General features: G+C 38.6%; 2 protein-coding genes across 2 annotated transcripts; both read right to left on the minus strand.

Annotated features, from left to right (window-relative positions):
* Window positions 1-802: 802 nt before the first annotated feature.
* On the minus strand, window positions 803-8,427 carry dck (deoxycytidine kinase). Its single transcript, XM_058616577.1, has 7 exons — window positions 8,121-8,427; window positions 7,741-7,856; window positions 5,252-5,445; window positions 4,256-4,403; window positions 3,941-4,056; window positions 3,144-3,243; window positions 803-1,049 (listed from the first exon to the last, which is right to left on the minus strand). Exons 1-7 carry the CDS (start codon window positions 8,245-8,247, stop codon window positions 1,023-1,025), a joined length of 828 nt encoding a protein of 275 aa, XP_058472560.1. The 5' UTR covers window positions 8,248-8,427; the 3' UTR covers window positions 803-1,022.
* Window positions 8,428-9,281: 854 nt separating this feature from the next.
* Window positions 9,282-15,267, minus strand: LOC131446644 (MOB kinase activator 1B). The gene is made up of 6 exons (XM_058618029.1): window positions 14,951-15,267; window positions 13,680-13,846; window positions 12,862-12,955; window positions 12,356-12,489; window positions 11,368-11,531; window positions 9,282-11,276 (listed from the first exon to the last, which is right to left on the minus strand). Exons 1-6 carry the CDS (start codon window positions 14,962-14,964, stop codon window positions 11,199-11,201), a joined length of 651 nt encoding a protein of 216 aa, XP_058474012.1. The 5' UTR covers window positions 14,965-15,267; the 3' UTR covers window positions 9,282-11,198.
* Window positions 15,268-17,084: the final 1,817 nt, after the last annotated feature.

A 17,084-nucleotide genomic window follows, 5' to 3' on the forward strand; every position in this document is an offset into this window, starting at 1 on the left:
TTGGAATTAAAGGGGGAAAAATGTGTTATTTAGTTTACTAGCTTGTGTCCCTGAAGGTAAAAACTAAAGCCCTAAAACATAAATGCCTTTGCATCTGTAGCAATTTTCTTTTCTTGAATTGTATTTCAAAACATCTAACATTGTTTAAAAAAAAATGAAGTTTGTTTGGGTTTATATTAAAGACTTGGTACGGCGTTTTTGTGTCCAATACTGATATCACAACCTTGAGTACATGCCGATATTGATATCAGTTACAGTTGTTTTACATCTTTCAAATGACAACAGTACTATTTTGTGCTGATGTATTTACCACAGAGTCATAACCAGCCATTTCAGAAACGTACGTCAACTATCAACACTCAGTTAAAGTTATACTGATTTTGATTGTATTGTATTAGTAACTCCTTATCCAGGTTCAATAGTCTTACTCATCTTGATAATGTTTCTTTCAAGAACACCACTTCATAAACCTTCAGTTCAAAGTGTTCTCAACCTTATAAATAAATTAATAACTGGAACATAATTAGATATTACACCAGCACTATCATTTTGGCTACTTAATAGTTCTTTTATGATCAGACGTGCAGACCTTTGTCCCACACACACACAAACACGACTACGTCTGGTGCATTCTGATCTCATGTCAGTCACGATGAAGGCATTTAAAGTGAAAATTCACCCGTTTAAAAAAAATCCCATTGGAACTACAAGGTAAAGCAGCAGCTGATCTCTGTGAGTGAACACTAGTGACATCTATTGGACACTTTTCAGACATCATAAACAGAAACCATAAACAAAAAAAAAAAGTATTTCAAGTTTATTATCAGGAGTTAAAACCAAAGTTCATTTGCACACAATAACACAGATAAATATACAACACATTTAAAAAAAATAGTCATAAAAAGATTTGAACAAATTGCTACAGGTTAGATCATAAAATTTACAAAAAAAATAAAAAAACGAAGAGTTGTCATTGTTGGGGCATATTACAAACTGTTCTCTCCTCTTCTTTATTCCCAGGATTACAACGTGCTCAAGAACTCCTTGACCTGAAAAAGAACATGAGCAGCATCAGCAAACTGGTTAGTGTTTCCAGCTCCAAGCTTTCATCCTGTGATCATAACTCAAAAACAAGTCTGCTAATGTCAACTGTGTCAAAGCGCTGAGTGTGTTTGGGTCCATTCGTTGGTAATGGCATTTGAAAGGGAGTGAAATGTTTACCATTAACATGAAACTGTTCCTCTAACAGCTGTGCAGGCCTCATTTGCATAAGTGAAACCGGTGTCTTTGTGTTAGAGTGTGTGTGTGTGTGTGTGTCGCAGTATCAAATCACACTCTAAGACATTTAACCTCTCACCGCCCGAAAACTTGATGTGAAACCACTTGTTCCCTTAACTACACAGTATACACACATTTTAAAAGTCCCACACTCTTAATATAATTACATTTAGTTTTAAAGCAAAAACACAAATATTAAAATCAGAAAACATTTACACATACTTACAGATACTGTAAAAATGTTCAGTAGACATTTTGAGTATTATAGTCTTTAAAGTATTGACGCCTTTTTAATCCTGTATTTGTATTCATAAACTGTCCATTTCTTGTATTTATTTCAAGAAAACAAGATTTATTGACGACTCAAGCATCAACATGTGCCAACATAGCCATTAATACAACATATATACTATTTCAGAATGTTAGCACGATCTGAATCAGTGCGTTTTATTTTATTTTATTTATCCTTTATTTAACCAGGAAGGTGCCATTAAGATAAAAGATCTTTGCCCAGGGAGTCCAGGTCAAGATAGCAGCATAGGTAGTACAAATATTTACAGAGACAAGAAATAAAACTCACAACAGAATTTAAAAAGTTAAAAAGAGAGTAAACATAAAGTAAAGTGCAGATGTATACAGGCCATACCAACAAGATCCTTAATCTGAACCCCTCAAAAAGGTTATGTAAAACAACACAAAACTATTCATTGTGTTTGTCCGACTTAAAAAACACATGTAAAAGTGCTAGAATAAAAAACTTCTAAAAATCAATAAATGTTGATGGTAAATGTTTCAAAGACCCGTGCCCTTGTGGTTTAGTGGAAAACAAAGGCTTCAATTTTTCTGCACTTTACTTTTATTACGTCTCTCTTTTTTTTAACTCTCCTTTAACTACTTTCTTTAAGCTTTTATATTCTGCTGTGAGTGTTATATCTGAAATAGAATTGGACCTTCCTGGCTAAATAAAGGATAAAAAAAAAATATATAATCATACCAATCAATGTAACCTTTTCAGTTTATACCCTGGTTACTTGTGCAATTTAAGCTTAAATAAACTGTTTATTTTCCTTGGATTTGCTTGTCATTCTGACGGAAACATTCTTAAGCAGAGTCGACCCTCAAATTAGCAGCTCTAAGCACTAAATCAATTGAATTTATATCGTGAGATTTTGAACGATTCACACCTCTGCTAGTCTGACTGAAATGGCGCCAAATCAAACTTCCAAATCCAAGTCAGACCAACACGCCCAGATCATCCAATTATGTTCAGTCGGAACAGCGTCAGACTCATGCTGGTCTGTCAGCTCGAGCTTGACTTAACTGTGCATGGAAACTCACTGCAAACTAGGGATTTAAACACTTTACAGTTGAGTAGTTTAATGTTAAGAGATGCATCATCTTGTATTTTTGGAGGAAAACATACAAGCCTGAAAATTCATGCTTTGCAGTTAAACAAATGAGAGTTGTGTAATGTTTATTCTCCTCATATTGTATAGAGAGTTCGAAAGATACATGTCGAAACTTGTTAACAAAAAGGTAAAGGAAAACTTACTACTGTTTAAAAAAAATAAGTATGACCTTTTCGCTGCTGGAACAAGTTAATTTACCTGTTGTGGAACCAGTAAAGTCAAATTTAATCTAGTCTATTTAAAAATGTACCACTTTGAGTTCTCAACAGGCCTGAAAATTACAACCCGACCTGACCCAGCCTGCGGGTCTTTAAGCCTGAACCGGCCCCCGTGTCGGGGGTTATGCACTCATCACCCCTCTCCATCAAGCAGGCAGCCAGATTTACTCTTCACCACACGTGAACAGTGATGATTCACAACAAACAACATATATAACCCTATCATTTTGTCACCCACCTTCTCAATCATGTCGGCCCCTTTAGTGTCATTTCCCTTAAAGTCTTCGTTTACGTCCATGGTCAGGACCGGCACGTCGCTCAGATAATCAAACTCCATGCTGTGGGCCAGACGAGACGAGGGACACATTGTGTTAATCATTCATGTCCGGGAAACGGCATCTGTGTCTGTTTATTTATTCAACATGTGTGTTTGGGAGGAAATTGTGAGCACACAGTGGACCAAAATGATTGACCTAGTACTTGTGGCCTCACCCACTTCCTTGAAACACACTCATGTAGCAGATGCAGATCACATGGATCAAAAACTGATTCAGAATAACAGAAAACCTTAAAAAATGTTGATCGGTGTTCATCAAACCTGGACATGATGTTCTCAAATGTCTTGTTTTGTCCACAAACCAAAATGATTGACTTTTAATGATTTCTTTGTTATCCAGAGCAAAGACATGAAGAAAATATTCATATTTAAGAAGCTTAAACAATCGGAAATCTTGTTTTAATCATGAAAAAAGCTTCAAACCGATTATTCGATTATCAAAATAGTTGTTGATTAATTTAGTAATCGATTAATAATCGATTCATCGATTAATCGTTTCAGCTCTAGTCAGGTTATTGCATGAAAAGGATCTTTCTCCAATAACCAAGATCAGTCAGATAACTAATACGGCCAAACCAGAGACTCCACAGACGCTCTCCTTCTTTAGCACAAATACATGTGTTGTTGTCAGAAATGCACAGTTTCTAGTGTAAACATGCCATAAAAGCCTCTGTGTGTGTGTGTGTTTTTCTGCTCACGTCATGGTCCTGTGCTGTAACCAGCTCTCGTGTTTAAAGTGGAGCTTCTCCAGATACTCCAGAGGGATGTCCTGCTCTTCTTCTCTGCCTCTCAGGTGCAGTCTCTCTAAACATTTCTACACACACACACACAACAGAAAAGGAAATGAGTTGCATATTTGCACAAAGCCTCGGCGGTCCTGTCCTTTGAACCCCTTTCTTCTGTGGTCTAATGTTAGCTCAGGACAAGATCTGACCATTAAAAAGAAAACAATACCAGCGTTCCCGCATGTGATAGAATAACAAAGCAGTAAATACAGCTGGTGAGACGAATACCTCAGGTGAAGCTCTGAGGTAGATGATACCATCCAACTCGATGTGCTTGCCAAACTGGCTGTGCAGCCACCCGTGCCAGTCCTGATACACAGACCACTCGGTCTCACTCAGACACTCGCCCTCATACAGGTTGGCTGCAAAGATGTACCTGCGACATTACAAGAGCAGGAGAAGGGGAAAAAAAACAACAACACATGGATCATATCTTAGGGTCATTAGGTACAAAGTGCATATATAACTAAGAAAACATTAAAATTTAAACATTAAGAGAATTCATGTGCTGGGATGTTGTCAAGTTACTTTTACGGAACAAACGGTAATTAACCCCAACAAAATGCAAAAGGAAATGTTGTTGCATTAAAAGCATTCTATACTGGAAGGTTGGAAATAAGGAAACATCTCAAAATAACAGCATTTACACCAATTTTAGTTTCTTTAAAAGCATTACGTATCGTGTATATAGGTGCAATAATTTGAATGTTTCAACTGAGTATTTCAGATGTTACTGAATCAACGAAGCAGCACATGCAGTTTGGAATAATGCTGAATTCAATTTCCATCAAAACTGGGAGCGACGTCACCTCTTAGAGAGGTTTCTCCAACTTTCCGAGTTAGAAATCTGAGTTGAGGTTGATGTTCCTGTTGAAGGAACTCAGAAATTCCTACTTCCAAGTAGAAATACAACTGGAACTCAACATAAAGCCAATGAGTGGCTGCAGATGTCAAGTGACATAACGCAGCACTTTTACTATTGCTGTTAAAAGGTAAATAAAGCAGCTTTCATAGTAAAGTCAGTGTAAGATATGGTGAAATGACTGTATCACAATAAGCATTATATAATGGGTTTATAGATAATATTCAGCCCTAATCAAGAGAGGAACTGAACCTACACACTCCTTTATTTATTCACCTAGAGTTTTTTATTTATTTATTTATTTATTTGTATTCGTTAAAAAGGAGCCTTTGGTGACAAAAAGTATTCCGATTTGTTAATACCTGTCACTGTAGATGGATCGCTCGAAGAACTGCACTGGATTCTCAGCTTCCCGCAGCTTCCCATTGGCCGACCTGATCTGGGAGCGCACCCTGCTGATGCAGGCATAGCTCTGGAACGTGTAGGCCCACCGCTCGGGTTTCTCATACATCATCTGCAGGACATTCCCTCCACTCTTCTGAGACGTGGTCAGCTCCTGGTGTGTCACATACAAATGAAAACTGCATTTCAGTTTGATCACAGATTCTACAATGTTTGATATTAAGTTGATTTTTTTATTGCCACAGATAAAGCAAATTTCAATGTCAATACCAGTCAAAATCATGACAAACCAGAAGGGACATAAGGGAAAACAAATATGAGGGTACTTTATTTACATTATGTCCCATTTTTGTCAGTTGAAGCACAATCCTTTAACTTCACTCTCCACTGTTTCACTTTGCATCTTTCTTTTTGGATACAATGTGTCCAAATGCACTCACTGTAGCTAGTGATAAAGTATTTGTATTGTCTTTTGAGGCATTCATGTGAGGAAATTCAATTCAGTGCTTTTTAAAATACCCATAATTGTTTTTTTATACTGTACTATACCTCATTTAACTTGTGTAAAATAAATCAAGAGACCAAGAGGTCTGACAAACACACTGTCTACCAGCAGGGGGCACATGACCTACTGAACTACTGGATGGTGCAGAGGACTTCAGTTCTGCATTTTCACTTTTATTTGCCATTCAAAAAAGAACTTCTTGAGTAAAAAAAAAAAAAAAAAAAAGACGTTTTAAAAATGTATTTAAAAGTGCTTCCTTCAAATAAACTGAATAGGATTCAAAATATCTGCTCAAAAATACAAAGTCTGAATCTCATTTCCTGTTTATCGACATACTGACAGTGGGAGTGGGCGTGAAGCTATAGGCTTGCAGCTGAGGGGGAGGTTAGAGAAGTTTGATGTAATGATGAAGGCATGTACATCTGTCCAGTGGGACCATCTGTCTCCCCTGGGTGTGTATGTGTGTGTGTGAAAATATAACTGGGACTATAGCGCAGCCTTAAGGACAGATGGCAGCTGCACTCTAAATACAGATGAAGACTCTCCCACTCATATTAACCTGTGCAGTCTGTGTGTGTGTGTGTGTGTGTGTGAGTGGAGTGCAGGATCATGTTCTCCTGACAGAGCATAATGAAATACACAGTATATGATGATATAAAAGCTCCAGTATTCAAGGATTGGCAACATCTAAAGCGTGCCTTGTATATTTTGCTCGGCGCTCTTGATAATTGTCACTTGACAAAACCTAACAAGTCTCTCGACATGTTCAATTACTGCTCGGCTGTTAGGCGTCAGTCGTGTCTGTGGCAACCAACGACACTATCCTCCGGCCCATTCTTGTAACATCCTGATCAGCCAATCCTTCTGTCCGCTTCTTTATCTCAATCTATGTCTTTAAATCTAAATCTTATACTTTATTAATCCCCTTAGGGAGGTGAGAAGGTACTCCCACCTGTACAACTCATCCCTCCAGGAGTACAAGGACAACTGTGTTCAAACTCCTGGAGGGAGATCGCACAGACGCTGGGGAAGGCTTGTTGGCAGACTTGGTAGATCCTACGGGACAAGTTTGTCACGGCAAGAAAGAGGCTGTGGACCCATGCATTCTACTTCTTCTTCTTCTTCTTCTTCTTCTTCTTCTTCTTCTTCTTCTTCTTCTTCTTCTTTGGTAGGAATGCGTCCTATGACCTGCGTCCAGACTTGTTCCGCCACCCAATGGTAGCGTGGGATACTACAGGACCCTGACAGGTCTACCACAGGCTTTACAGTTGAAGGAAGGAAACTTCAACATGAAGGAGACAGTGACTAATATGACAAGTGTTTGACACACAAGAAAATTCTACAGTTGGGTGACATAAGGCAGTACTTCTCAAATAGTGGGGCGGGCCCCCCTGGGGGCAGGGCAGGGCAACTCATATAGTGGTTTACACAGATAAATAAAAATTATCAGGTTCTCAATAGTATTTCAATTTGGGGGGCGTGAAAACATTTCTGTCCTCTCGGGGGGGGGGGGGGGGAGTATAAAGTATAAAGTATAGGACTCCTCAGCTTAATCCTCACTTTCCCACACACACACCAGGGAACTATTATGGCCTTTGATTACCAGAAAGATTCTTCTTCATTTGTACAGCAAGCTTCCGCTCCATGACACAAAGCACAGGTTTGTCCATTCGGGCTACTGTAGAAAATAGTAGCACAAGATCCTGCTCTCGTCTAAAGTACATACAAAAGGCTTATTCACAAACTACAGAAAACAGAATCAACCAATTATACACTTCTGTACACATACTTATTGGTAGAATCTTCAATTTCTGCAAGTAAAACCTCCTAAATGTTACACACTGGACCCTTAAGTCATAAAATGTGCCCAATATAAAAAGGCAAAACTATTTTATCTGATGCAAGTGTACCTGAGAGTGTATTCGCATGCGAGTTTGTCAATACCTCAAAGTCGTCACCGTTTGTTTGAACATTGCACCACCTGGCGATGGGCTCTGGTACTACATCCCAGTCCGGGTTCTCTTGCTCCAAAAGGCGCACAAACGTGGATTTGCCCGCCGCTAAAACACAAAAAAACACGCTCAAGTTCAATCACAGCGCAAAGAACATGTAGTTACACATTTACATTTGGTACATTTATGTGCTGAATGTTTACAAAAGGAAGTCGCGAGCGTTTAACACTTGGCGGCAAAAAGTTCTGGCCGAAAAGGTCTAGATATAACAACCAGTCTTTGACTAACTGCAGACGCTTTTACACAAATAATGTGAAAACCACAGCGGTTTAAAGGTCTAAACGTCTGTGATGTGATGAGCTTTGCACTCACCAATGTTTCCCTCCACTGAAATCCGCTTTATCCTTTTCTCCATTGAGTCGTTCATTGAGTTGTTTATTGAATCGTTCATAGAATCGTCCAGTGATTCGGGACAGCGTCTCTTCGGAGTAACAGACATGTTCGCGAAACAAAAAAGTCTTCAGATAAAGAGAACGGTAATTTTTGACGGTGGTACAGCTGCTGCACCGCGGGATAAATCTCGTTTTTTAAGCTTTGGCGGCAACAAACGTCAGAAAGCGGCGGTTTGCACAGACTTGCCTCCGCCCCGGAAGCAGCAGCAGCAGCTGCAGTCGCGGTGCTCCTCCTCCTCCACTGTCACTGCTGCACTGAGTAGGGGCGAAGCTAGAGATTTTGGGGCCCATGAAAGAATACATCCCCCCCCAACTGAAAAAAGTTATTTATGAAATATCGTTATCCATATTCATTCGTAAAATTCTTTTCACTTTTCACTGGTGGTGTATATAGTGGGGTGTTCTAAGTCATGGAATCCCAGCACTTGTGGAAAGAGAGATATTCATATTTCTGACATTTTGAGTTAGAATTGTCATATTTGTCTCAGACTGAGATCAAACTAAGTTAAAGATCAACATAATTAATAAAAAAAACAATAATATTTTTTAAATTATCTCTGCAACTTAGAGGTTTAGTCAGCAGTTAAGGTTTATGTTGATCACAAAGCTTGTTTCCCCATCCTGATATAGGATGTGAGGTCATGAAAAAGTCACAATGAAGCCACAAAACGTTATCAGTGTCATGTTGTAATGCATTAACTTATATAACCGATAACATTAGACAATCTATCGATTAGATCGTTCATCACCATATAATGCAAATGATGTCATTATGAAATCAGAAGTGTATGTTTGTGGTGTTTGTGGCACAAATAGCATAACCACATAGCATATCTCATTTATGAGATAACTGCATGCTCTATGTATTAAATATGCAGGAAAAAAAGATCTTGAAACAATGCATCATATTTTATAAGCCGAAAAGTATCTAATCATATAAATTTAATTTTATTGTCATTATAATATGAAGTAAATTGAGTGAGATGCATAGAGTTGTAATATAAAGTAGGACAGAATTGAAATAAATATTTATTCAAACATACCTGTGTGCTCCGGTATATAATCACAAACATGGAATTAATTCAAAGAGTCAAGACCACCTTTATTTGTCTTGTAAACAGCATAAATCAATTCAGTAGCATTGAAAACCCCTACCAAGCCTTTATATACAAACATATCATCAATTATTACACTGGAGGAGGAAAAACTTTGCGGGCATTTCACAAACATGAGATGCTCTCAGGATGACCAATTTTATATTATGTCTTCAGATATCTGACGAGCAGTAACATTCATTGTATCAAGTGAAAACAGACGGGGAAACAATTAAAACAAAGTAAAGTTTATATGCAAACCAGGGGGGAAGGGGACGCAGCCTCGAAAAAGACTCAATGCATTCTTTTAACCAAGAGTTAGCACTCTCTGCTCTGTGAAACTAATTAAGACAGGTCTAAGCCTCTGTATTTACACGTGTTCTACACCTTTCCATCACACATCCGATATAAAATGTTCAGTAAAATGTTCATGTCACCTTTTCTCAAAGTAAACCCACATGAGAAGTAGTTTTGTCATGATGGGTTTACATCAGAATGTAAGCACTAAAAAAAAAGGAAATTGACCATGGATATAAAGTTGGAATGAGCTATCTGGTAAACATTTTAGTGTTGTGTCAATTCTTGCATAGTAAACTACACTTCATATTTGGGAAGGGTGCATGCACCTGCTGTTTCGAGCACAGCAACAAACGACTCAAACCGTACAAAAAGCATAGGACATCTCACTTGTGCGGACTTACAGCTCGTGACAGAGGAGGTGACGCATTTCAACATTCATTTGGGGAAATATGAGAGGAAACAAACCACGGTCAGTCACACGATACAGCTTCTCACAAAGCACAGTCTATGCAGAATAAACATCCAGGCAAAGAGAAGTCAGGGAACCTGTTCAAAGTGCTTTATGGCTATTGAGAACAAGGGCTGCCTCAGAAAATCCAATTGGAAACGCTGTTCTATAAACAGTGGAAGCTGTGACAGACGTACCTACTTCAATTTACTGACCTTAATATACACTTGAAGGCTGTAGATCCCTCACGGATATCTACTAAAACGTGTCTCTATTTTACATTTTTGGGAAGAAACTAGTACACAGGAATATATTACTAGAAAAGGATCAAATAAAGGGGAGTTCATTTTCAGTTCATGAGCCTAGAATATTATAATAAATAATATTCTAGCCTCATTTCTACAACCTTCAAAACATTCATTAATCATAACCTGCACAGTGCAGGTGGCAATGAGACGCAAGGATATGTTTGATGAGGAGAGAAAAGACAGGATTACAGTACAAAAAGAAATGGGCTGTGTTCAGGTGTCCAGTGCGTCAGTGATCTATGGCCTTTAACTTTTAACAGTTCTCAATGTTGATATAGGGCAAATATGAGCCATGCTAGGCACTTAGGGTTCTTTTGTATCGACAGATGTGGGCTGATACAGATGTGAAGAGCAGCAAAGTGCCACTGAGCTCCTTCTACGTAGCTTGGTGAATAAAATAACAAGCCATTGCTGCTGAATTGGCTTAAATTCTTGCCATAACAGCAACAATACCATACTATTTATTAAAGACTGTATTATCCCCTGCAAGAAAGTTTGAAATAGGAATCTACAAACATAAATCAAAGTGGGGGAAACAAAAAACATAGTGTAACAGGAAACTTGTCTATACCATCATAAATGTGAGCCATGACTGAATACTGGGATTTATTCATAGAGCTAAAACCTTTTCTTCTACTATGTTAAGTGTGTTATCAAGTGTGTTATCCCTGATAGCATTAGTTCTAGTGCCATAAACCTATCAAGACCCTTCCTGCTTCCTGGCCCCCCTTTTTTAAAAACATTTCCCCAAATGGAAATATAGTATATACTGCATACGTACAGCCAGGGGTGGGGTGGGTATCTGTGCAAAAACTAGAAGACCAATAAAATAAGGATCAGGCTGTTGTTTATCTATCCTTAGTTGTCAGTTTTTCAATCAGCTCCTGTAGTGGGACCAGCTCTTTCCTGTCAATGAGGTTAAACTCCTGGAAAAAAAGAAGAAAAAACATTAGCGTATGATACATCAAGTGTTATATTTTCTAATGCTACTTTACTACGCGAAGAGCAAAGGCCTACCTGAACAAAAAAGATGAAGTGTTTGAATGACGTGTTGAGGTGGGCCTCCTCTTGCAGCTGCATGACAGAGTCAAAGTGCTGGTGATAGATGTGGGCGTAGACTCTGAACAGGCGTTTCAGAATGGTCTTTGCCACGGACATGAAGTTCCGCTTAAAAGGGACACCTTGGGAATTGAGAGCAAGAAAACAAAAGCGGTTGAAATCATTCAGATCATCATAAATACAAGCAGAGCTCTGGACAATTCCATCAGCGTTGAGGCTGAGCAAATTACTTTAAGACACATTTACAAAGTGCCTTATAATAGTCAATAGTTTAATTAAAACTTAAGACTACACATTGCTTTTTAGCTCCTTGTACCTCTCTGTTGCTGCAGGTCATATTATTGAGCTCAAAAATCTCAGAACAAACAAAGCAGATGCAGCCACACTAAAGTATGTTCTCCTGGATTACAAGGCTTTACGAGACAGGCCAGAGCATGATTTAATGGAAAAGCAAACAACTGTGATTGCAACACAGAACCACCTCATGCTAACACTGTGTCAAGTGCTCATGTGTAGCTAAGACATCTAGATGTTTGCAAACAGAAAAACAGTAACGGGTGTTTTGATCCTGGATCAGTAAAGTTTTACTGGCACTACAGGGTTATTAGTAGATAGTAACCTTAGTGACTGTTATTATAAGTTAAATCGACCAATACAGACAACAATGCTTATGTGGGCTATGTTTACTGAAAATACTCTTCTAATCTCATAACTAATGAATTAAGAGGTTATATAAAAAAGGCTCTAAAATAGTATATATTTTAGTATTATTAACGACTTTAAAGGCCAGTTATTTGACCAATTATTTGTATAAATAGGATTTCTTTGTGACCCTGCCACAAAAGGGGAAGACGATAAAGATGCAAACATCAATGAAAGAAACAAAACCATACAAATGATAAGTAAATGATTTGACTGGATAAAGGGGAACAGAATGTAAACAAACCAATCTTTGATGGGAAGAGACTCTCATCATCAAGCTGGTCTTGCACCCAGGTCATGAGGTAATCAATGTACTTTGGAGCAGAGCATTTGATTGGCTTCTTGATGTTGGTTCCATCAGCCCAGTGGTACTCATACCTAAGGAAAAACACACGACAAACTTTCAGTGTTGAAAATAATAATAGATATAGATAGAGATGTTATTTTATGAATGTCTAATATGGACCCTTTATGTCTTGCAGAAACCAACCTAAATATTGGGAGACACGAGCAGGGTAACTACACTGCGAATCTACAAAGATTTAGACCTCTGACAGTGGTGGAGGTTTACAAATGTGCAGTGCTTTGAAGACAAGTTAAATTCTGACTGTCACATTATGTTTGTGGTATTCACTGGTTAAAAAAATATTGAGAAAACATGCACAATTATTGGGTCTACCACTACCCCTGAAAGATCAAATGGAGTTAAGCACAGTTTGTTGTTTGGTTTTACTAAAATGATAAACTTACTTAGGACCAGCAGACATGACTGGACAGCTTTCCTCTGTGCAAAAGTCTGTGATGGTGCCATACAGCATGTTGATCTGGTTGAAGAAATCCACAGCTAAAAGGGGAACAGAACATTTTTGAATCAACAGTGCATGAGGCTGAACTAGCACAACTAGATGTGAACTAGCACAAAACAAACGAACTAGAACCTTCTACCCTTCCCAGCTCACTGCCTAGACCACATTTTAGATCAGATTTATACAGCACAGATTATGTTACTGCCAATTCCCAGTGGCAGACAACCAACACTGCCTTTTTATCATTTAGAATTATCTATGTAAAGGGAGGGCAGAGTTAGTGTTGGTGCTTCATTTGCTGATCGTCAACAAAAATGCAAACTGAACAGCTGATGTGGCATGTGTTGTCATGTCAAAATTTAAATTAAAAAAAAATTCCCTTACTCCCTTAGTACACAGTGAGACAAACACTTCAGCAAGTCAGGCAATCTGACAAGGGAGGAAATTAAGCTTCCACTGACCAGCCATTTGTCACAATGCAGAGCAAAGTAAACACGGCTCTCAGCACAGACAATGAGGTCTACTCAACATTCACAGCGGTTTTTCTAGCATGAATACTCATGGTCTTTGGAGAGGATGCCAACATTTTACACTCTGGTGGTTCACAGGAACACTACTGAGACTACTAGCATACAAACACAAAGACTAAGAAGAGACATATATAAAAAAAAGGCGTGGGGGTTAAATCATTCTTGCAGGAATGTGAATTAAAAAGGGTGTATCAAGGCAGATGAGTGTAGGTTATTTAAACTTGGCACTTACTGTTAACTGCGACCCATTCGTTTAAGTCTTCACCCTCCGGCAACATGACTGCCATGCGCAGGTTTCCACTTCCCAGCGTAGCCTCTGCATGTTTCAACAGCTCGTACTGATGAGAACCCTCCGGGATATTCTTTTTGGGCTTGAACGTCTTGGATGAACGGCTTCCACTGTGAGTCAGATTTCAAAAGAGGAAGAATAATTGTGTGACACATGTGGAGGGAGTGAAACGTTATGACAAATCATGAGTTAGCCCTGGTGTGGGCCCTGTGATTGTGAAAAGTTAGTATCTACCCGAGCCAACAAAAGAGTTGAGCTCCAACTGAGTTGATCACTTTGATGTAATCAAGAGTGAGGGGGCCTGAACAATGTGTCACTCTGGGACACAATGTGTAATGAGGCCATTTGTAGAGGTACTGCATTCAATCTCTCTCAACGCACCATTAAACAAGAATCCTTGTGCGTCATGACAACCTAGAAGGGTGTTTACCAAAACAGATACTACAACTTGGAACATATAGCAAAGCCAGTGTTTTAAAAGACAAGATTGGTCAGAGTTTGTGAAAATGTTAAACCTATTTCTAAATCTAAAACAAGAGAAAAGTATGCTCTTGTTGAACCAAATTCACACAAATGTTCTCTCTTATTAAAATGGGTGTCAGATGATCTTGAACCACAAGATGGAACCACAAGATAAACATTTAAGATGCACTGATATGTATGCTGTGCACGTCAAAAGGTGACAGAATTATCAAACGTTTCATCACTGACATTTCCATAACTTCCGTAACTTTAATGGTGAGCTCGACTCTAAATGCGTTTTTATCTTTCAGTTAACCAAATACATATTTATCATGTGAGTCAGCTGTACTTTATTCATTTCTGGTTCAGACATTAACTGGTGAATTGTGGTATTTCGGGGACGGTTTAGCTCATGTAAACGAAGTGCTGCCACCAGCAAATACTCAAGCCAGACTGGGAGCCTTCTCGGGTTAAATTTGCACTGATTCGTGATCAAAGGTAAAGACGATGGTGCTACTATTATGGTTATTTCAAATCTTAACCCGATGTCCATTACATACAAAATTCAGCAAAGAGAAAAACGAAACAAACCAGACATGCTAGGATGGGTCCAGACTATAGACGAAGCCCGTATTCTGCTCTTGCTAGCGATGCAGCTAGCTAGCCAATTAGCTTGCATTATTGACATTCTTTCAATTACAAAGCCGAATGGTCAGACAATTCAAATATCCATCACAATAATTAGAACTTACAAAAGAAAGCTCATGTTTCCTCGGCGCCCGGAAAACAACAACTCCCCTGGCAAAGAGCAAAAAAAGGCAGAGTGGATGAAGACCAGAGGGATTGTTTGACACAACTCTCAGTCTCTCTCGTCCTCGGTTCTTTCTCCGGCTTCCTTTCAGTGGCTTTTAACGATCCAAATAAATCGATCAATAAAAATAAATAGAACAGAAAATAAACAGATCTTAGTGTTGGAAAAAAAAAATCCTTGAGGAATTTTATAGAGACTTGTATCTACCGGCTGCTGATACGTACGCTGAGAGGCAGCAGCGTACTGAACGTAATGCTAACTTCTTCTGCTGAGGCCACAGGCAGCTCACACGGAGCTCTTTCGTTTGCTGCCATCTAGTGGAATAAAATGGCTACTGCGATATTTACTATTTGTTAACTATTGAATTGTCTTTTTAACTTCACTATTTTTTAAACTATTATTGATAGGCAACTAATAAAGCAAACGAAAATAATCACAAATGTCCATGCATTAGTCAGTACAAAGTTGGCAATCATCTACAAGAAAGAGAGGAGGGAAGAAAACAAAAAGGACATTTAAATAGATACATCTGCCCGACCCTCTTACCACACCCAAATCCCGCCCATCCCACCCATCCTGGACCATGGAAACATAAAGAACAATTACATGAAGGATTTAATTATAGTGATTGCTTGTTTCCAATGTGATCTATTTTTTCTCCTTACTTGGTGTATTTTGACAGCCCATTGTTCCACATGCGCTATATTGACAGAATGCGGAGCTTTCCGTCTGCAAGCTTTTAGTCACTTTGCAGCAGTAAGATCAGCAAACGAGAGATGTTTCTTCCTGACACAACAGAATGTCTGGTGAATCAGGAATTGTTTCGGACAATATGTTTGATAGCATTCCTGCAAAGACTCAGTTAATGTTGTTTTCAGTCTCCCTGGAATGGGTTTTTGGTAAATATACAGTATATATGAGACAACAAATAGATGAGATAGATGTGTGGCACCAAAACAGCTGCTGAAAAGTGAAGAAGAAGAGAGTGTCATGTGAAATTCTTTTTATACTCAGTTATCCTGAAATAGAAGCAGAGTGGGATTGTCTGGCAGAACTTCAAATAAACCAACATGCTTTAGTTTCCAGTGTTCAGCATAAATTTGTAATGTTTTAGAGTGGGTAGGCCCTGTGTTAATAAATTTACTGATGTGTTGCCATTAGAGTATCTATCCATCCATCTTCTACAGCTTTATCCTCCACATGAGGGTCACAGGGAGCACTGTGCCAATCTCAGCTGACATAGGGCGACAGGCAAGGTACATCCTGGACGGATTGCCAGTCCATCACAGGGCCACATATGGAGACAAACAACCATCCACTCTAACACCTACAGTCAATTTAGAGTGTCCAATTTACCTAATCCCCATATTGCATGTTTTTGGACTGTGGGAGGAAACCGGAGAACCAGAAAAAAAAACCACGCACACATGGGGAGAACATGCAAACTCCATGCAGAAAAGCCCTCGTTCTGACCGGGTGGCAAACTCGGGTCTTCTTGCATTAGAGTATCATGATCATAAAATATATGATCCTGAGTGTCTTATCACCTGAAAATAAGAATTATGTATGTGAACCACCACTCTTTCATGATGGCCACCATGTTGAACTGGCCAGTTCCATTTAGCTGTTTGACATTAAATTAACTGACTTCAACATTATAATGCGGCTGAGCAGTAATTTAAAAAAATGATCATGATATCATTATCTTCAATATCAATATAACAAAGATTCAGTGTACAGTATAATAAATAATTCAAGCATTGTTTGAGGTTTGCACCGCTTCTGTTCCGTCTTGGTACATGAAGAGACAGAGGGAACAACAGACTTGCCACATGGTGAAAGATTACAGTAAAGATAATGGATAAAGTTTCAGGTGGAATATAAGTTGTTCACAAGGTAGCCATCTATCAAAACATTTTAGATAAAACAGAATTCAATACAAATCTTTTCCAGCGTTGACATGTGACAAAAAATACATGTAGTTTTTGTTTGTTGTTTTGGAACCAATAACCACAGTTTCTGCAGGAATCTGGTTTTGCTCATCATAAATGTCACTTATTTGTTCCTCACCATTA

Source organism: Solea solea, chromosome 19 (assembly GCF_958295425.1).
Source record: "Solea solea chromosome 19, fSolSol10.1, whole genome shotgun sequence".
Lineage (NCBI taxonomy): Eukaryota > Metazoa > Chordata > Actinopteri > Pleuronectiformes > Soleidae > Solea > Solea solea.